Below are 21,609 nucleotides of genomic sequence, written 5' to 3' on the forward strand. Positions count from 1 at the left end.
TTAAGGACGTATGCCTCCGGCTGGTCATCTGTCGGAGGAGGCCCCTGTCCCTCTTCCTCCTCGGCATCTTCAACCTAGGTCATGGAAGCAAGGATGTCCTAAAATTCATTCGAGAGGTTGGAGAGGTACATCCCTGGATTCCTTGGTCGCAAGCTATAGATGGCCTATAATGCCCAGTCAGTGGCCTTCTTCTCGAGTTCAAGATTTTGCCGCTTCATCTGATCAGTTAATGAAGCGACTCACCCATAGGACAACTCGAGGTCCATCTCCAAAACTCTCTTCTACTTCTTAGAGTTTTCCCACAGTCGAGCTCTGTCTTCTTCCGTCTTTATGGCACGCTCAGAGTCTACCGTCAGCTCCTTCTTTTTCTCGCCACACTCTTTGGTGAGTCTAGCCATTGTTCTTTGGAGCTCTTTGTTCTCCTTGCCTCTCTTCTCAAGCTCAGCCTTCTGGAAGTCCACTGTGTGAAGGGCAGAATTTCTCTCTACCAAGTACTGATTCGCTTGAATACGAATCACCTTCGCCTCTACGTCCAGAGCCACGAAGTCCTGTTTTAGCTTGGTATTCTCTTCCTTCAACTCATGGAATCCTCCAGCAGAGTCTAGATCAATCTTCTATTGGGCCATATGCAAGGCAATAAGGGACTGCATAAGAAAAGAAACAAGAGTTAACTTCCATTTTCTTGAGAATCATAAAAGTTAGAAAAGCCTCGGCAAGAACAAGCAGTTTTACCCGGCTTTGCAGCTGAAGCATAGTGGCCACCAAGTCCACGGGTCAGGAAGCCATGAACTCCTCAAAGGCTATAGCCAGTTGGCACTCCAACAAGGTATACACCATCGGTTGCAGATGCTCTGGAAGTTACCCCATGGAATCCAGCACAAACATGTCTAACCTTAGAGGAACTGGCATCTCATCAACCTGTTGTTGGTCTGCTCTCCTTTGGGAAACCACGACCTCCCCCTCTCCTCTACGCGAGCTCTCGAGGGCCTCAAAAGTGCCTTGTGCGCTCCTCGGGGGCACCCTTGAGCGAAAAGCCAGGTCAGGCTGCGATCCCCTTGACGACACCCTTAAGTCCTTCGGCTCGGACTCTGATTTCTCCTCGGCTAGTAGCTACTTCCTCTTCTTGGTTTTCTGGCCCATGGTTTTCTACTTAGCGGCGCGAGTAACCGTGGGCTAAGAAGCTTCCCCATGTCGCTCTGTGGGTGTTCGCCTTTTAGCGCCAATCTGTATCCCTCCTGTAGAGATATCGCTAGGGATCGCCTCAGCTGGCTCAGTCGAGGCGACCCGAGGAAATATGAACCCCCTAGTCCTCGTCGTCAACCTTGGAACCCTAGGTGGTGTGGCCCTAGGTGGCATAGTCGCTGCGCGCCATGAAAGCATGTTAGCGAAAAGGTCATGTCAGGCAAAAGAAAGGGGTTCTAAGTGTGAAGATACTTACGGACTAAGGGTTCTAAAGATGCTTCCAGATTAAAAAAATTGTACTTTAGGTTGGCAGTAGTCATGAGCAGTCTCGCATAACGATTCTACTTGGGTAGGCGACCGAATGTCACAATTCGGTTAAAATCTGTCAAAGCTGTCAATCTGATCGTCTTATTTCCTGCAAACAGACAATAAGTTCGTTAAATACAAGTGCTGAAGAAAAAGGAACAGTTCACAAATTAAAGGAAATGAAAACATACTCGGCTCCCTAAATTGGCAAATGTTATCATACTCAAAAAAGAAAAATTTGGTCTCATAGGCCCCGATGTTACTGGGGTAACCAAATATTCCCCCCTCGATGTTAGATCACTTCGAGAGGTAAAAAGAGTCCTTATCTTTGCTCTTCTTCAGATAGTAAGCGCATGCAAGCTCCAGCGCTGTCAGCTCACCAAGACCATTTTCGCCACATGCGATATACATAGCAACAACTATCATATACGCATTAGGCGTCAATTGTAATGGCGCGACCTCGAAGTGGTTGAGGATCAATCTAATGAAAGGGTGAAAAGGTATCAACGCCCTACATTTAAAGATCTCCTCAGAGATCACGACCATTCCCTCTGGGGGATTTCGAGCTATGTATGTCCTATGCTGGTAGACGTCCACGCTAAGCACATACTAGTTCACTGTAACGCCCACATCGAGGTACGTAGCTTTATGAATTCCCTAATACCCTTAGTTGAATTTTTTTAAAGTTATCTTGAATAAGTGTGAAGAAAATGCCTTAAATTTTCATTAGGGGTAAAATGGTCTTTTCACTTATAATTAGTTTAAAAAGTGGGGAGTGAAAAGAGATAGAATTTCATGGAAAAGTCATTAAAAAGAGGACATTATTGTAATTGACTAAGGGACATAGATGAAATTTCATAGAAAATGCAAGGGCAAAATGGGAAAGTAGAAGTAATAAATGAGATATTTGGAGTTCATTCTTGAAAACTCTATCATTCTCTACTCCCTCACACGCCACTTTCATCTCCAAATTCTCTCATTTTCTTCATCAAATTTCCAAGGCAATTTAGAGGATTTTTGGTTAGATTTTGGTAGATATTCAATCCTAAGCATCCAAAGGTAAGAGTTCTTGCAATATGATATGAGATTAATTTTTAAAGTGTTGAATTCTTATAGTTATATGCTTAGGGTCTAAGAAGGAGAGAAGATCTACCCAAAGAGAGAGTTTCTAGTGTGGAACTACCCAAGATCAAGGAAAGTAAATCCAACCCTAAGTTTGATTTGAGTAAGTTTGTAGAGATTTGTACATGTATGTATGTGCTTATGTTTTTGAGAAGTTTTGATGAGATTGATACTTGATGATAATTAAAATTCAGCCATGAGAATGTAGACTTTGCCTATATGGTGATTGATGGAAGTTTGGTTGAATTTAGAAAGAGTTTGAATAGACTTTATGGAGTGAATTTTCCTGGCCAGGTCTAGTGTTGATTTAAGGCAGTTTTGCTCCAAATATTGGTGGCTTGAGAAATAAGTAGAAGTGTAGCCAAAGTAGAGTTTGAGTATGCATGCAATTTGTTTGATGAAAATCCTAAGAGAAAACATGTTACCATGGTTGCCCTGTCACAGCCGTGCCTTTCTGAGTAATTTTTGGGCATCTTAACGATTGAACTGGGTTGAGACCTAAACATAAAAGTTGTAGCCCTGTCTCTAAGCTTTAAAACAAGACCAAGATCATAGAAATCTGATGTGTATAACTCGAGATATGCCTTCTTAAATATGACCTATGCAGAATGACTACCTCAAAATATTTTCTAATAATCTATGATTGATTTCAAGTATGGGAATGTTGTTGGTTAAAAAATACTAGTTCTCTAATGATATTTTTATATGCCATAATACAATCTCACATTCTCACATTTGCGTGTAGAAAGAATAGTAAAGAATGAGCATAGTTCCATGCACATACACATGGATGAGAATAGTAAAGAATAAAGAAAAAGAAAGAAAAGAATTAAAGGTAGAAGTATTATCTAAAGAAATATACTTAAAGAAGAATTCAAATCTGAAATTTTACTTAAAGAAATGTAAAAAGAAAAGAGAAGTGAAGGTTGTTGCGATGGGGAACCCATGAGTGACAGAGAAGAATAGTCCCACATACACGCCGCCTTCAGTGAGCGGCCTTAGAATCAGAAAGAAGTAAGTGTACAGTTCGTTAGAAGTGTATGTGGATGAGAACTGTAACAATAGAATTTACCTACATGCACACCGCCTTTAGTGAGTGGCCACATGTACCCACTCACATGGCTAGGGTTCCAAATCCATGCCTCAACCGAGTCCAATCAGCATAAAAAGAAAGAATAGAAAGAAAGAAAGAAAGAATAGAAAAGAAAGAAAGAATAGAAAGAAGGAAAGAATAGAACAGAACAAAAGAAAGAATAGAACAAAACAGAAAGAAAGAAAGAATAGAACATAGAAAGAAAGAACATAATAGAAAGAATAGAACACAGAAAGAAAGAACATAATAGAAAGAAAGAAGAGAAATAGAAAACAGAAAAGAAATTGCTTTCTTTATGCATTTATACACATGCATCATAGCATTCATATTATTCAAAATTAGTTTCTCCAATTGTGCTTACATGTTAGTAAGTGAGAAACAAGAATAGACAAAGAACAGAGAGAAAGAACAGAAAAAGAATAGAGAAAGAACAGAGAGAAAGAATAGAAAAGAACAGAGAAGAAAAGAGAAGTGTGATGTGAGGAAAGAATTCAGAATATGAGCAACGAAGATAGAAGGGTAGCATAGCGGGTTTACTTACTGAGCAATTAGCGCTCACCCTGTTGTTTTCAATGTTTTTGCAGGTAGTAAATGAGATACGATCGCTTGGAATGTCAAGATACGAAAGGGTCGGGCAATACTGTCGAGCTTCTTGAGAAATTTATTTACACTATGTATAGTTTTGTATATATAAAGAAAAATTGGGCCCATTATTTTATACTCATCTACATGTATATTTTCGTAATATATATATTTAGTGAGTTTTACTGTTTATTTTAAGAGTATACTAGCTAGAGAGAGAGTCATAACATCCATTGCTTTCTGTGTCTCGTCCCGGGTGGCCACTGATAAGGTCTCTTGCATGGGACCTACTGGGGCGCTCGACACCTGTGAGCTCGTCCCCTCACCTACTCTAGTCGCTGAAGTATCCATTGCTCCTAAAGTCTAAAAAAGGGGCGACAAGCAGAGATAACTCAGTCTTTGTATAGTATTCCATACGATAAAGTGGAAGAGCAAAAGAAACCCTAATGTATCTTCCTTAATCCCTAGAAAAACCCTAAAAAACCTTGAGGAATGGGGATTCATGCCCTAAGTTTTCACTTTTTATAAAGAAAAAAGCTCTCCTCTCACCACTGTTTAGAAATACGCACCATAAAAGCTTATTAGGCAGTTCATACCCACCATTACCACAAAGTCAAGCTAGTAACAAAATAATAGAAGAAAACGAAGGAGAAGTCCTCCTTACCTCTTGACTACTGGGAACGAACTTCCTATCATAACAGAGAGGGTGCATAAACTGGAAGAAGGGCGGATTGATTTTGCAAGAGTTTTATTTTTTCTCTAAAAATGTGAGTTCTGTGATAAAACTTGAGGCGAACTTGGGGTTGTATAGGGAGAAAAAGAGATGATTGGTTTCCCTAAGCAAGCGATGCTTGGGCGAGATACGTTTCTCTTTATTGATTGCAACCACGTGTTGTTAATCTGCAAGAAAAAGTAACCTTCACGCTTCGTGAATGCCAATCAACGCTTCCCTCCATTGGAGCAATCAAGCATCGGTGCGGTTACCTCCTCCACATTAAATGCACCATCATCTGCATTTAATGCTCTGAAAGGGAATTTCATTTCAGCATGGCTTGCTTTTAATGCGCATGGCTGCCACTTCTTGCGTAATAGACACGTCTGTCAGAATAAAAATTATTTTATTGACTACACTAGCTGTCAAACGCAACAGATAACATTTGAAGAGTTGTTCGAGTAAAACACTCTTCGTCTTGTATCGGTTTCAAGACGATGTGATTCCTTGCTTTTGGTAAAAATATGCTAAGTATTCTCAAGTCGCGAGCTACGGATAAGATTCAAAGCATGTCGGTATGACACTGAGTAGGGTCTGACCCAGGTCGCTGAACCTGTGGGAGAAGGTCGCCTCAGGTCGCTTGTGCTAGTCTTAGAGACCTATGCTGCAAACTCCTTACAGCTCGATCAAGCGTCATTCGGGATAAGTCAAGTCGTGGCATAATCATGAAGTTCTCAAGGGTCAATCCTTAAACCTTAAAAACCGGGGAGCTTTTGTTATGCCTAAAAAGTTAGGGCTGACGTGGACTCTCGTCAGCAAGGGCCAATCAGAGTTCAAGGAGGCTTTGTGCCGTCTAGACACTACCACATCGCTTAAGGACGAAAGAGGTATGGTTATTGTTAGTGCGACAGGTGAATGATAGGCTTGTGAATGGCTAGGAATTGTCCACCTGCCCAAGCCTTACGTAATTTATGGATGTCTCTCATGTAGACAACCAATGGGAAGCGGGTTAGGAATTGTACCACACCTGCCAGACTGTAGGCTTATGATTATTACCTTGAATCCTCCAACTATAAATAAAGGGCTCATCTCTTATCTACGGGATTGGCTTATCTTTAGTCTTAAACAACATACATTCTCTCTTTGTCTCTCTACATTCTCTCTAGGTTATAATTCAGCTTGTTGTACACGACCTGACTATAATCATCCATTAATATGACTACAGTAGACGTCGGATTCGCTTTTGAGCATCTGAACCACTTCAAAAACTACTTCTTATTTATTTTCTCACTGCATATTTTCATATCACATGTAATTTCTAAGCTCGCTTAGCACTTTGCACGTTTGAGTCGTTGGTGTCAAAATCAAGCATCAGCACCCTCCTAGATTTTCTATTCAGCCCTGCCATAACATCATATTGGTCCACCCAACAAAAATCCATCACTGTACTAAACCCTAACCAATAATTATGAAATACCGTCACCTGACTGTACTGACTCTCCAAACTCCTCATTATTGATGCCTCCCGCAACGTATCTAATCCCAAACCTAATTTTTTAACAAAATTGATCTCATTCCTATAAATCTTATCAAAAAAATCCGAATAAACCTTATAAAAACCTTTCCCCGAATCTAAATACCCGTAAAAGGCGGTGTTTGGGAAATAAGAGAAGAGATTGGGGATGACGAAGTTGGATCCGGAGTTCGACGACGAACTGAGGTCGGGAGAAAGAATCTAAGAGCGGTGAGAATTCTCTGGTCGGAGAGGACCTCATAAGCATGACCAAGTTCTTGGAACTAAGCAGTAGCTTGTCAGGGTGGCGTTAGAGGGCTAGCTTCTTGTAGGCCGATCAGATTTTGTCCGGTGAGCAGCCCTTTGAAGATTTGGGTTTATCGGCGTTTTATGACACTTAACTATTTTTTTTTTTTTTTTTTTTTGAATTTGGGTTAAATAAATTATTGTAATTAATATAATTAATTAATTATTAAATGATGATGTGCCAAGTGATAAGTTGCTACATCACATGCCAATCACTTTACATGGGTTTAACCCGCTATAACGGTATGGGTAGCATTTCTCTTATAAGTAATACTACATCAAGAACCCTTTTTCACAAACTATCTCTTACAACTCTAATGTGATAGCTCATAATTGATCAGTTCACAATGACCCATGTAAGACCCGTTGTAAACTGACCAATTACGAACTGTCACGTCAGGATTGTGAGAGAAAGTTTGTAAGAGAGGATTGTTGGTGTAGTATTATTCTTTTCTAATATCAATTAGACTGAACGGTGTTTATTTCTTTGTTCGTTTTTTATTTTTTTTAACATATTTATAAATTTGTGAAACAAATTCATGATCGTTAATTTATATTAATCTAGTAACTTAAAAATAGTTAACTTAACATCTCATCAAGTCATTGGATCAAATTGATTCAATAGTTAAGAATTTGTGTCACAAATTTATATTGAAATGATTATCTCTATATGATTTATTGGTCCATGTAATTAAAAATAGTAATAAAAGTGGTGTTTATTGAGGATTTGATTGGAACATTTGGTATTGAAACTTTCATTGTAAGTCAGGTCCCGACTAAGAAGATCATTTTAACACCAATATTATTATTATTATTATTGAAACTCACTAAAATTGTTTTTCGAATTTGATTATTGAAACTCACTAAAAACAATTTTCAACTGCCAAAATTCAATATCCGACAACTATGTATTGCTCAACTAGATTAACAAGTTTTTCAGATAAATAAATTCTAGGTCACATTTAACATTCTCATATAAGTTTATATATATTAATGAATAAAGGCATTTAAATTATTTAATCAATGTGTTTGTTAATAATTTTCAAAATTTGAATATAAGTTAATAATTTTCAATTTTGTAAATAAGTTATGAAATTTAACTTATTCTATTCAGTGTATTTATCTTAAAACAAGATATAATATGAAAAGCAAACAATAAAAAAAATCTAAAACTACTTAAATTCATCCAAAACAAATAACTGTATGTATGCAGTTAAGCGTGCGACAACTCTATTTTTATATTTTTCTATTAACAACTTTTTTGCTAATATGAAATTATTTAAAAATAAATAAATGATGAAAAAAAAGGGTATGAATGATTTGATATATCATTAAAACTTTAATTTGGTGACCAATTGGTCCATATAATTTTAAACTGAAACTATTTTATTAACTTAACACTATATTTATATGTTTTAATTTCTTCCGATGTGTGCCCTTAATACATGCAATATAAAAGAACATTTTGTTAATGATAATTATATATTTCTTATTAATTTCTAAATTTATAAGCCTTCCGGTCAATGACCGTATAGCTGATGATGATGAAAAGAGGAGTTGTTTTAATCCCTTCAAAGGTAATAAATGAAACTTTACTTTTATGATTTAATTTCTTAGTATATGTGCCTTCAAACATATATGTAAAAAGAAACCTTTGTTAATGAAATGTACTTTTTATTAATACACAAACCCTACAGGCTTTCATTTTGGTGATGATGTAGATGACAAAGAACATTGTTGTTTTAATCTCTTTAAAGGTAACAGTTAAGAATTTACCTTATTTATTTTTAAATAAGAATTTGACTTCTGTTCCCTTTTTATTTACTTTGCTACATTGTATGAATCATGTAAATGCCATAAACATGAATAGGATGGTGGATATTAGGAAAAATCTGTTCACCAACAAGAAAAATCTGCGAAGCAAAGAGAAAGCATAAACTTGCTTTAAGACTTGCCAAGAGCCTAATAGCAAAAGTTATGTCAATTTACTTTGCTTTAAGACTTGAACTCTTCCCAACAATTTCATCACCTAAAAAGCACCGATTGAAGAAGATTCTAAGCCAAGCCCTTTATTTATGGCAACTGAAAGAGGAATAATAAAGATTGTCAAAGAGATACTTAAATGTTATCCCCAATTAGTTGAGTCTGAGAATGATCTAAAGCAAAACATATTGCACGTGGCCATTAAGCACCGTCAAAAGAAGATATTTGATCATGTCAAAAGGATGAAGATACAAATGACAAGGTTAGTCCAAGGGATTGACAAAAATGGCTACACCATTTTACACCATGCTGCAAACATTAGGGATGACACTACAAAAACTCACCCTGCAGGACCTGTATACCAACTGCAAGAAGAGTTGAAGTGGTACAAAGTAAGCCCATCTTTTTCCTACTTCAAAAATTTTAATCATGTATGGATTAAAAAATGACCCGTGTCCTCAGGTATACATAAGTAAATATCTTTTCTTTTTTAAAATTTTATTCATTATTCGAATCCGATAACTAACAATGAAATTTTAAAACAGCAAAAAAATAAAATTTTAGAGAATATAATTGAAAACCCCCATTGTATGTACTCTAGTTTATGCGTTAATTACGGTGGCAATGGCATATTTAAGAACCAATAAGTGTTGCTATATGTTTATATATGCAGTGTGTAGAGAAGGTGACGCGGCCCCACTACCTCATGTTGCCTGATTCTAAGGATAACAAGACTTGCGATGAACTCTTCAATATGAAGCACAATAAACTACTCAATGAAGCACAGAGAAAGGTAAAGGAGACTTCTCAGTCTTGCTTTGCAGTGGCTGTTCTCGCCGCCACCGTGGTGTTCACAGTTGTCTATAATGTACCTAGAGGTTCCAATGATAATGATTATCCAGTTCTCCTCAGCGACAATTTATTCCAGTTATTCGAATTGATGGTCATTGTTGCTTTTCTCTGCTCCTTGGCCTCGGTGGTAATGTTCTTATCAGTCTTCACTTCACCTATTGGTTATGAAGAATTCCTTCACATGCTCCCTGGAAAACTGACAATAGGTTTCTCCTTACTCTTCATTTCATTTTGTACTACAACGATTGCATTCGCGGCAGCATTCTTACTCACCTTACGTTTCCAAAAGCCACATTGGACCTACATTTTCATGTACACTGCTGCATTTATTTCGTTAAGCATATATGCACTCCCGCAAGTCCCTATGTATTTTACATTTAAGGCAACTGTGCTCAAGTTTTGCAAGTGGATTAAGAAGGTTCATCGTAGTAAATGGTTTAAGAAGCCGCTGGCGACCAAATTTCAATGTCATAAGAAGAATGATGATGATAGGCGTAGACTTCCAGTATGAGGGATTTATATAAGTTGCTCGAAATGGTAAAGGAGGTTGATGTGTCACCAATGCAAGAGATTTAATAAAAGGGTTGTATATTTATTAATTTCCGACTGAAAATTCATTAATTGTGTGTCTTGTTGATTCTAAAGTGTTGTTGCCAAATTGTGTTTTCAAGGTAGTTTGCCAAGTCAACTTACTTTTTACTTTTTAGTCTATTGTTAATTAAGTTAGCATTTGACAGGTCAGCAAGCTATTAAGTGATTGTTGAAATATCAAATTCAACCGAAGCTTCTAGGGCTAGTTTAATTGGGAGTGATTTGTCAAATTATATTATTAAAATAGGTTTTTGTAGACTTTGATATTTGTTGATCTCATTTGATTGACAATTTCCTACCATTTTAATATTTTTAAATGTTTAAATAAACTATTAATTATTTATTTAATGAATTAAGTTTTTATTTAAATTTATATTGTATATGTGAAGGGTATTTTTTGTAATTGACTTTCCAAAGGCGTTTTAAATCCTAAAAGCTGCAAAATCCTATTTTTATAATTTTTTTCATAAAATAGATTATTATAACGTGTTTCTTAAAAATATTTAAGGTGTTAAATCTATTTTCTGGAGGTTATAGTAGAGGGAAGTGATTTTTAGCTCCCATTATTTTTGTCTTAGCCCTGTCTTCAAGTTTAAGTGAGGATATAATTGTAAATTCTAATTGATCTGATCTCATATTTTATTGTTAATTCTGATTCATTTAAATTTATTTTTAATTCTTTTAAACTTTAAAGTAAAAATATAGAAGAAAAAATGTCAAAGTAAAAATATAGAAGAAGATGAATACATTTTTTTTATTACGATTATCCCCACTAAACTTGAAGATAGGGGCTAAAGACAAAAATAGTTGGGTCTAAAAATCACTTCCCTATAGTAAAATTCAAAACCTTATATCTAAAAACTGAAGTATGACATAAAAGCTTTACCTTCAATTCAACAGTTGTATAACATAACAATTTCAAGAATTAAAGATGTTAATAAGTGAAGCCTTATACGCTATCATTTTAGCTTAAACTCATCCTGCATTTTTGGCCATTGATCTCCAAGGAATCTAATGGTTGAAGACTTACTGCTAGTCAACCATATAAAACTGAACTTCTCTCTCATTTGCGACAGTCTCTTTCGATCAAATTACTCCCTTAAAACTGCTCTGCTAGGGTTCATGTATAGGGCTTTTGCTTTTGTGTAAATCAGTGGTTAATCCACCCATCAAAGTTGTGTTTCTTTGTAGTGTAGAGAATCAGGCTTAGAGTTCTCATTTGGGTTATAGATTTACGGGTATAGAAGTGAAGTCTGTGTGATTCTTGTAACAAAGGGTTCGAAGGAAAGATTGAGTGGTGTGTTGTAATCTTTGGTGACAATAATAATAGTGCAGTGAGCCTCCATATTCTGGAGCTCAACGTGGACGTAGCTTGTTCAATCTTGAAAAAGTGAACCACGGTAAAAAGATTGTGTGTTGTTTTGTTTCTGTTCTTTGATCTGTGTTGTTTGTGTTGGATCTTGATTAGGCTAAGGGAGACTCATTTTCGGTCGATTTTAAAAGCGCCAAAAAAATATTATATGATCAAGTGTAAGATAAATTGGGTTTAGAAGCTAAACATCTGGCACCAAAAGGATAAATTACATCATCTTCTCTCACTGTTTTTTAATGTTTTGAGAAATTTTTATTCCTCTCGAGACATTTTGTTGTAAATTCTCTTAAACAAATCAAGCAAACATCAACCAACAAACACACAATCAATGCAAACCAAACAGATTCAACACACAGTATTTACCGTGGTTCACTTGTTCAATATTGAACAAGCTACGTCCATGTTGAGCTCCAGAATATGGATGCTCGCTGCACTTTCTATTTCAATCAAGAACGGTTACAACCCTCAACCTCTCTCTCTTACAAGATTTCAACCAAGATCAACCAGGATTTGGAACAACAACAGTAAACCTACAATCTGAGATAAGAACACTACACCAGGTTCCCACCCCACTAAGAAACACAACTTAATGGATAGATTTCCCATAGATTTACACCCACACTGCAAACCCTAATCTTGAACCCTAATTTGTAACTCAGAGAGATATCAAAACAGAGAGGAAAAAACACGTTAGTTCAAAACTGAAGAGTCATCAGCTTTTATAGGTTTGACTCAACTTAAGTCTTCAGTCGTCAGATCTGTTCTCAAACCAACGATCAGGATTGAGCGACGGTTTAAGTCACAATGGTGTCGTTTTGGACTTTCTTGGCTTAAGTTAAATGGTGTCATTTTAAGGTTTCACATTTAACACATTTAAATAACTGAACCGTCGGTATTTGTTCTTGCTCTGACCGCTCTCTGGATCGCTCTGAATGAACATCATAATTACCATGATCATCAATGCCATCAACGATATCATTATGATCAAAAACAACTGGAAGACCTGTTAGTTTAGGAAATAGAATAAATCAATTGTGACAGTATATTGTTATGAGAGCTAGAAATATGGTGGGGGGTATGGACAGAGAATTTTCTCCCATGAGGTCGCGCAGTATCCACTTCTAAAAGCAGATGACATATGAGGTAGTAGCTGAAGACTTGTAATGCCTCTGTCCTCAATTCTGCTAATGATTCATCTAGAGTAAGTAACTCTAGAGTTGTTCCTGTGAGAAAATTAGACAGTTAACAAGCAATTGTATTACACTAAGTTCCTATAAGTGGACATATGATTACAAATTAACCTCTATTAATTGGTTAATATCCTTTTTCAGTTCTTACTATAGTAAGGAATATCCATTACCAGAGTCTATAAATTAATACTAAAACTAGTAAAGTACGCCATCAACTCTATGCATAAAAGTGCATATTGCATCTACTACGTATATAGAAGAAAAAATGTCTTATTCTTGAAAACAAATTTTATCATTAGGCACATTGGGTCTTAGTCTCAACTCATATTTGTTAAAAAAAATACCTTATTTCTCTCGCAAAATAACCCAACACATGAATCAGTGTGGCGATAGCATACTTTTAGATTACACACACCATTAATATAAAAAGGAAATTCAGATACATAAAGCTACAGAATAGAATATCAATATTTCTTCTTCTTCTTCACAGTAAGAACCTTCTGAAAGTCCTTGAAAAAGTCCTGCATAATACCTAGAAACTTAGCTAGCTTGAGAGCCGATTCATGCTTATTCTTTTCCTTCCGGATTGCATCGATGGCTGCCCATACTGTGCATGAGTTCTAACATTGGTGCTTTCGTTCAGAGTTGGGCTGCGAAAAAGGTTACCTACAGGCTAGATTAAAGTCTAGTGTGCTCTCCTTGGGAGGGGGTGCTACATCGAATAACTGATAGGTGAGTGAAGCCGCACAAAGCGGAAAGGGCTAGCGTTGGGTCAGTGTCGATAAAGTGAAAGTCACCGTGGACGTCGGCTCTTGAAGGGGGGTGCAATGTTAGGATCTCATATCGGGATCTCACACTCACCAAATGTGGTACTTAATCTTAAGGGCTCTTTCACCTATCAGACCTATCTTTCGGGTTGGGCTCTCTCTTGGGCTTGAGTTCTAACACAAGCTTTCAAGATTGGTTTCGTAGAATTCCTTGAAGCCTTGACAGTCCTTCGGTGAGGCTGTTTGATAAGGCTGTTTCATTCTTGATGGATTTTCGAGCTGGAACTACTTCATCCTTCGTCGCCCTTGATCTCTAAATCTTTTCTCTTCTCTCTTTATCTCGCTTGTTTTAACACCACGGGTTTAGGAAGATAACAACTGTTGTGTTCTCTGATATTCCATAAGCTTTTATGAAGAAGTTTAATCCTTGTAAATGAAGAAGTGTCGTTACTTTACTTGAATAAATGATAAAGCTCATTGCTAATAAGAATATAATAAAAATAAAGCACATTATGGTAAAAAGATCATTAGTAATTAATTTACAGTAACAAGAATACATTAAAAAAATAAAGCTAACTGTCACATTTTCTGCGGAAAAAGCATTATAATTTGTTCTCCATGTCTGTGGGACAGTGAACACAAACCCACAAGTAAAGCAAAGGTGGTGATCAAGCTTCTCTTTTGGACTCTTAAGATCTATTTAGAAGAACTAGAATTGTGTATATCTTGCTTAATTAATTCTTTTCAGGCCTTCCCAGTTGTTTTCTAGGGTGAATTCAAGAGGAACGGGTTTTTTTTTTTTTTTTTTTTTTTTTGTGTCTACTATATTAAGCTGATTCCCTCTTGAATTCATCTTAAAAAACAAACATAGGAAAAAATAAATAGTGAACACAAACCCACAAGTAAAGCAAAGGTGGTGATCAAGCTTCTCTTTTGGACTCTTAAGATCTATTTAGAAGAACTAGAATTGTGTATATCTTGCTTAATTAATTCTTTTCAGGCCTTCCCAGTTGTTTTCTAGGGTGAATTCAAGAGGAACGGGTTTTTTTTTTTTTTTTTTTTGTCTCTTGTCTACTATATTAAGCTGATTCCCTCTTGAATTCATCTTAAAAAACAAACATAGGAAAAAATAAATAAAGAAAACCAACAAACAAAAAATGAATTGGTTATAGCCAATGTTTTTAAACCCAACCTGGGCTTTGATCCGGTCAAGCACCGGTTCTTGAGTTGGGCAGTCCGATATGCCAAACAGTAAATGTTTTTTGCTTAATTAGTTAACATATAGTAGGTTGAGATAATATTTGCAATCACATAAAGGTTCTCCTATTTAAGTGAAAATTGCATATATATTGCACAGAAAAACCAAATAGTAAATGTTCTTTGCTTAATTAATTAACATAGTACATTGAGATAGTAATTGGAATCACATAAAGGTTTTCCGAGTTAAGTGAAAATTACATATCGTGATAATTCATATAAATTTATTTATGATTTATCATACAATTTATACAATATAACTAATCAAAGATTGGAGATTTAAATTGAGTGGATTATTGGTTAATTTGATAATAATGCGTAAGTAACATAAATTATTTCTGGCAGGTTACGTAGAGTGCTATAAAATTTATAAGAAGTAAAGAGGAAGTACATAAAGTTAAAGTGGTTTATGTTCTTTACTTGATTCATTGATAAAGAAATAGTAGAGTGAATGACAATTTCCCACCCACGGTTTGATTATAAATATTCTCAAACTGCCAAAAATATCTCCAAAACCAACCGAAGATAATTTCCATTGTGCAGTTAAAGTTTTTTCTCCTCAAACATATATCTCCCAGCAGGCTATTTGTGATGTGCCTCTTGATCTCCTCTCTCCTCACTCTCTAATGCATGGAGAACTTCAGTTATAGCTAGACTCAAGTGATTTCAAAAAGCTCTCATACTTTCAGGTATATATATTTAAAAATTGTGAAAAGATTACTAATCTTTATGATATATATAATATTTTCTGTTACTTTTCAAGATATTGTTTAATAATCCAAATTGCTCTCAATGTTGTCTTTTGGTAATGTTGGGTGGCTATTTGAAGTGGGTTGAGCCTAGTCAACTACTGTAGTAAAATGGTTGGATATTGGCATGCTTGTTTTCTGAACTAGACATTTCAAGTCAAAATCGAATTCTTAAAAATCTTGAGCCCGGACTTGAGGAAAAGTTCTAGTTTTAAATACCCAGACCACTTCTACCCGGGTTTTCGGCCCGAGTTTAATTGGTTGAAAAAATAAAGATCTTTTTGAGATTTTTCTTACATATAGGGGGCAGGAAGAAGATTTGTTAGGAGACTATTTAATATTTTTTTTTTTTTCACATAAGCCAGTGGTAGGTAGTTTTTTGAAATTTTAATTTATAAAAGCTGTTATGTAGTTTTTAGAAAGTTAAAGCTATTTCCTAGAGGTTACAGTAAATTTCAAAACTTTATACAAAACAAGTCAATTGTCAACACAAGCCGGGCTTATATTTAAATTTATATTGGTCATACTGAAAACATTAGTAAAATTAAAAAGAAAATTTGATGAAGAAATGTATGATAAGTGACAAAAATGATACATTATGAAATTATTTTAGCAATGATAACTCTCTATCTTTCTTTCTTCATTAATTTTGACAATTATTTTTTTAAGAGAAAGTGGTTCAAGAGTTAGAAAATCAAAATAATTTACTAAGAGAGAGATTAGTTTTGTAAAATTAAATTATTTTGACTAATAATAAGAAAATATTGATTTCAATTAATAAATGTTAAAATATTATTTTTATATACATTTTTTAAAATCTTATCCGGTTGTAGACCAAGTGATAATCTCTTTGCATTTGTTCCTGCTAACACAAATACGTTATTTAAATTGAAAATTTATATAATTTAAATAAATATTTTCAATTTTTTTTTTTATTTCACTCTTTTATTCGTTTTGTTTCATGCATGATTGAATTTCATCCTAGAAGTAATTGCAGTATTAATAACGCACTATTATTAAATTTAATCAGGACCATATATATTCACCAGTGGATTCATTACGTTAAACTAAACTGATATTTTACAATTTAGATACAATGGTGTATATATAACACACATCCAATGATATATATACATGGTCTTAACAAAATTATATCAAAACATAAATTTATGCCTACAAAAAACATGTTAATTAAGAAGAGTTAATTAGTGAACCCAACTCAGGTTTAGGTCTACTAGGGATTAATCCTACAGTTTAAAATACTGAGATATACTCCCTTTAAAATAAAGAAATGGTGGCAATTTTTTATTTCTTTTGTTATATCATTATTCAATTAATATTTGAACAATATCAAAATGAAGGGTATTTAGATTTTTAAACAAAAATGTGGTCACAGTTGATAGGTAATGTAAACGTTTGTGAAATTCGAGGTAAGTTCTAGTATTTTAAAATGTAGGAACTAAACGATAGTTGATAGAAACCTTTGGTAGATAAATTCATTCTCTCTACTGATAGAGAACTATGGAGATAGAGATCAGACTCCATAACCTGATAAAGTGACTAGTTTTAGCTACTATAGAAAGGTGGAAAATACATACAAAAGTAGAAGACTCTGTTGATCCATGCGCCCATTCGATACCCATTTTTGAAAGCAGAGGGTATAGTTGCTAGCAGGAGAAGACTGATACAACCATTTTCATTGTTGGCAACGATTCATCTAGCTCCAGTAACTCCAGAGCCGTTTCTGTGCAGAAATTAGAAAAGAACTCAGCACACATGACATAGCAGTAGAATATATCAATTTAAAGCAGAAGTAAAGTAGCTATATATATGGCAGAGAAAGATACCAAAATGCTGTCCTTGGATGGCAACGTGCAGAATGGAGGCATCAAGCACTGTAATGATTTCTCCTTGATTCGCAATAGCTGAATTGTCGTCATGAACCACTTCCTTGATTTCTCGATTTCCAACTGGCGGATAGGAGGCATCAGGTTTAGGCTCTTTCCTGATCAATGTTTTTTTCGGTGGATACTGTCTTTCAGCTTACCATCTGCTAAAGATTTTGAAGCTAAAAAATTCACCACTTTTGTTTTCCCATAAGCAGCAGCTCTCAATAGAGAGGTTTCGCCTTCATTATTTTTATCCTCAAGGGCCTCAGAAGATAGATGTTCGTAATCTCCAACTGAGAGCTCGTTAATGTGATTCACCAAGAGCTTTACCGCCTCAATGTTCCCATTGGCGGCAGCCTCGTGAAGAGCTGTGTTTCCGTAGTCATTCTTTGTCAAGAAGTCAAAAATTGTCATAGGGTTGCTTTCGCCAATACTAAGAAAACTTTTAAGCGGTTCTTCACGTTGGCTGAACACTACCAAGTGAAATGCAATGTAGCCGGCCGCCGTTAGAGGAGTTGACAAAGCAGCAGCTGGTCCTTGTTTTTTATCCAGATCTTGGGGCTCGAAAAGCTCTTCAAGCCTTCCCAGTCGTCTTTTAGGGCTGCCTGATAAGGCCCATAACTTCTTAAATTGTTGTCCGTCTTCATTCTTCAATTCAAAAACTTCCCTCTATATAGAGACAAGAAAAAATTAATGAATAATCCAACAAAAGATTTGCACATTTACCTCTTATTAATTTTACCAGCGTAATTCGGTTGTATCTCCTACATGTTTGGGCAGACAGCCAAATGTTGGGTTATCTTGGCTCGATTTTATATTTGTTCCATGTAAAATTGTATGCTTTCAAGAAAACTATTTAATGAAGAATACAATTGTAAATAGAAATAAAATTATGAAAGTCCTATTAGTAATTAGAATATGAATCCTATTAGAAAAATAATATCTCAAGGTTATTAGAGAATGTGAAACCACATAGTATTCAATGAAAGGGTTATTAAACACTGTCAGGGTCAAAAATCGTCTTGAGCTTGACGAATCCCAATAACGAAATAAACATATCATGACCCAAGACCTTAACCCAATCCCGATTGGGCCTACGCTTAAAACCACCTTACGAACTACCCACTCTATGAGTTGGGCTATCCTATAAGTTAAGCTAAACTGGGTTTCAGCCCATTAGCCTGTAATAGTCTATAAATAGGAAATCAGAATCTCATTCTATTTCCTCTTCAACTAAGATTCCAAATCTTACTCAAACTATTAAACTTGATCCGATAAGGTCAAGAAATCAGATCTCTTTCATGATAGGGATTATCTCCCAAAATAGGAGTTAGTGTCCTACTAAGATTACAAATCTTATTTAACTATTAAACTTAATCTGATAAGGTCAAGAAATCATATTTCTTTCTTGATAGGGATTATCTCCCAAAAAAGAGGACTCAATGTCTTACTCAGATTCCAACCCCTTGGGTTCACTATAAAAACAGAGGCTTGCCCTCTCATTAAAAGGCAATCTCCCACAGTCAATCTACACTATTCAAAACCATCTATTTGCTCCTAAAGTTCTTGCTTCCAAAAACCCAACGCCTCGGCCGTAGTCCTAGCCTCCAACAAGACTCTTAGTAATTCTTCATCTCCTTAATTTTTATCAAATAATCTCTTTCAGCCTCGCTGACTTGAGCGTCGGAGTGCCTACAGAAAACACCACCTCGGTGTTTTCCGAGAGCTTCATGCTTGCCCTTTTATGTATACAGGTCTAGTGGATTGTCAGTAGCCTCAACCTCACGGAATTAGACCCTATTTTATGATAGTAAATTTTTTGCATCTACAGTTTGGCGCCCACCGTGGGGCCTTGACAATCATCTGCCAACGACGACTTATAACATGGGAGGCGATACGAAACTCCTTTTAACTGACAATGTTAATCAGAGAATCTCATCACATTTGAATGACAATGTTAATCAGAGAATCTCATCATGATAAGAATTTTTTTTTTCTTTGTTTGTTTTATCTATTCACATGTTATATTATATCTATTTGGCATATCGTAATTTATTTTATATTATATCCATTCAGTGGGTAGTATAAGACTTTGAAGCTCATATTATTGTTCTAAATTAATAATAGAATAATAATGTGTCAGAGTTTAAAGTGGTGTTCCTAAACCACTTGATTCATTGACTTTGCTTCAAAAATCTCTCTTCTCTAATCCTCTGTTCAGATAAGGCAATAGCTTCTGTCTCTAACCTCTATGCACGCGCCTTTTGACTTCAATCATCAAAGCACCAGGTGGTCCACAACGTCATTAGAGCTTTGCAATGCATTACCCGCCACAAAACTAGTCAATTTGTTCATTCAAGAAGATGCCGCAATACGCCAGCATCTGTAGGACCTCCGCTCAATTAGAAGGTAACTCAAACTCGACCAGCCTTGATCCAATCCCAATTCAACTTCACAAAGATTTGCCACTACTTTGAAACCCAAAACCCATCCATCTGTTCTCATAAAATCGCCCTCACAGCTTCTCCAATCACACAGTAAAATCCTAAAAACACAGTAGTAATCCTCTCAAAACACCTAAAGTCATCTACTAAACACGAAGAGAAACTCCCTAAACAAAACCTGCTTAAGTGACGCCACCCCACTCTCGCCTAATCTCCTTTCCCCATCGTATTCCAAAACTCCAAACTCGAACCACGCCCCTTCCCAACCAATACATGTCAACTCAAACCACCTTCACATCACAATCTCCAGCACACTTGTCACAAAAGCCCTTACGCTCCCCGCTATTTGCAAACTTTTCACTCCCCACCACTAAATAACATGAGTAGTCCGCTCAATGATATTTGAGTTTGCACATACAATATCAACGTGCCCATTCAGATCAGCCCAAAAGTGAATCACGGGCCCACTCAACTTCAACTGGTTTAGCTCCGACATAGAAAGTAACACCCCTCTCTCCACTCGGTCCAGCAAGCATGGGTGGCAGCACTTGAAAGGGAAAGGTATGTGTCATTGTCTCCTTTTAACTACCACTCTATTTGGTTAAATCTTTCTCTATTCGGCCCATTACTTAAATACATGCAGCCCATTTTTCCATTTAGCTCACTCTTTATTCAGTCCATAACATATGCACATCATGTATATTAACTCTCAATTTGACTATTTGCTTAAAACATGCATGCCATGCATGTCACTGCTCCAGCTTCAATTGAATGTTTTCAACTACAAAGTCGGTCACGCCGACTGGGCCATATAGCCCTCAAAGGTTTCAACTGTAAGTCGATCACGCCGACTTGACTGCAAGCTCCATACAAGCTCTACTTGGCATACACCATCGGATCGACCCTGCCCGATCCATGGATTTACACCATCGAATCGGCCCTATCCGATCCACGGATTTACACCTTCGAATCGACCTTGCTCCATCCACGGATCTACACCTTCGGATCGGCCCTGCCCGATCCATGGATTTACACCTTCGGATCGACCGTGCTCGATCCACAGATTTACACCTTCGGATCGACCCTACTCAATCCACGGATCTACACCTTCGGATCGGCCTTGCCCAATCTACGAATTTACACCTTCGGATCGACCCTGTTTGATCCACAAATTTACACTATCGGCTCTACCCTGCCGATCCACGGATTTACACCTTCGGATCGACCCTGCTCGATTCACGGATTTATGCCTTCGATTGGCCATGTCCGGTCCATAAAGCTACACATTCAGTCGGCCAAACCGGTTAAAGGGTTCTTACACCTCAAATCGACAAGTCATCGACCCAATCCACACAACGATCCATTCGACCTAATGAGCTGCTATCACTAATCCGCTCAGTCAGGGCCAAAAATCATCTTGGGCTTGACAAAGGCCCAATAACGAAATAAACATGTCACGGCCCAAGGCCTTAACCCAATCCCGATTGGGCCTACGCTTAAAATCACCTTACGAACTATCCACTCTATGAGTTGGGCTATCCTATAAGTTAAGCTAAATTGGGTTTCAGCCCATTAGCCTGCAATAGTCTATAAATAGGAAATTAGAATCCCATTCTATTTCCTCTTCTACTAAGATTCCAAATCTTACTCAAACTATTAAACTTGATCCAATAAGGTCAAGAAATCAGATCTCTTTCAT

At 36.4% G+C, this 21,609-nt stretch overlaps 2 protein-coding genes across 2 annotated transcripts; one reads left to right on the forward strand and one right to left on the reverse strand.

Annotated features, from left to right (window-relative positions):
* The first annotated feature begins 8,891 nt into the window (after positions 1 to 8,891).
* Positions 8,892 to 10,162, forward strand: LOC116127007. Its single transcript, XM_031412671.1, has 2 exons — positions 8,892 to 9,191; positions 9,473 to 10,162. The coding sequence occupies exons 1-2, from the start codon at positions 8,892 to 8,894 to the stop codon at positions 10,160 to 10,162; spliced, it is 990 nt and encodes a 329-aa protein (XP_031268531.1).
* A 7,082-nt stretch (positions 10,163 to 17,244) lies between these two features.
* On the reverse strand, positions 17,245 to 20,406 carry LOC116127008 (sex-determining protein fem-1-like). The gene is made up of 3 exons (XM_031412673.1): positions 20,329 to 20,406; positions 17,625 to 18,135; positions 17,245 to 17,321 (listed from the first exon to the last, which is right to left on the reverse strand). Exons 1-3 carry the CDS (start codon positions 20,404 to 20,406, stop codon positions 17,245 to 17,247), a joined length of 666 nt encoding a protein of 221 aa, XP_031268533.1.
* Between the last annotated feature and the right edge of the window lie 1,203 nt (positions 20,407 to 21,609).

Source organism: Pistacia vera, unplaced genomic scaffold, assembly GCF_008641045.1.
Source record: "Pistacia vera cultivar Batoury unplaced genomic scaffold, PisVer_v2 Contig188, whole genome shotgun sequence".
NCBI lineage: Eukaryota > Viridiplantae > Streptophyta > Magnoliopsida > Sapindales > Anacardiaceae > Pistacia > Pistacia vera.

Excerpts from the sequence above, each read along its gene's own strand:
- LOC116127008 (XM_031412673.1), bottom strand. The coding sequence starts at position 20,406 with ATGTCGGAGCTAAACCAGTTGAAGTTGAGTGGGCCCGTGATTCACTTT. Across the intron at positions 18,136-20,328 it reads TGAATGGGCACGTTGATATT|AGGGAAGTTTTTGAATTGAA; the intron begins GTATGTGCAAAC and ends GTCTCTATATAG. Across the intron at positions 17,322-17,624 it reads TTCAAAATCTTTAGCAGATG|AAACGGCTCTGGAGTTACTG; the intron begins GTAAGCTGAAAG and ends ATTTCTGCACAG.
- LOC116127007 (XM_031412671.1), top strand. The coding sequence starts at position 8,892 with ATGGCAACTGAAAGAGGAATAATAAAGATTGTCAAAGAGATACTTAAA. Across the intron at positions 9,192-9,472 it reads AAGAGTTGAAGTGGTACAAA|TGTGTAGAGAAGGTGACGCG; the intron begins GTAAGCCCATCT and ends TTATATATGCAG.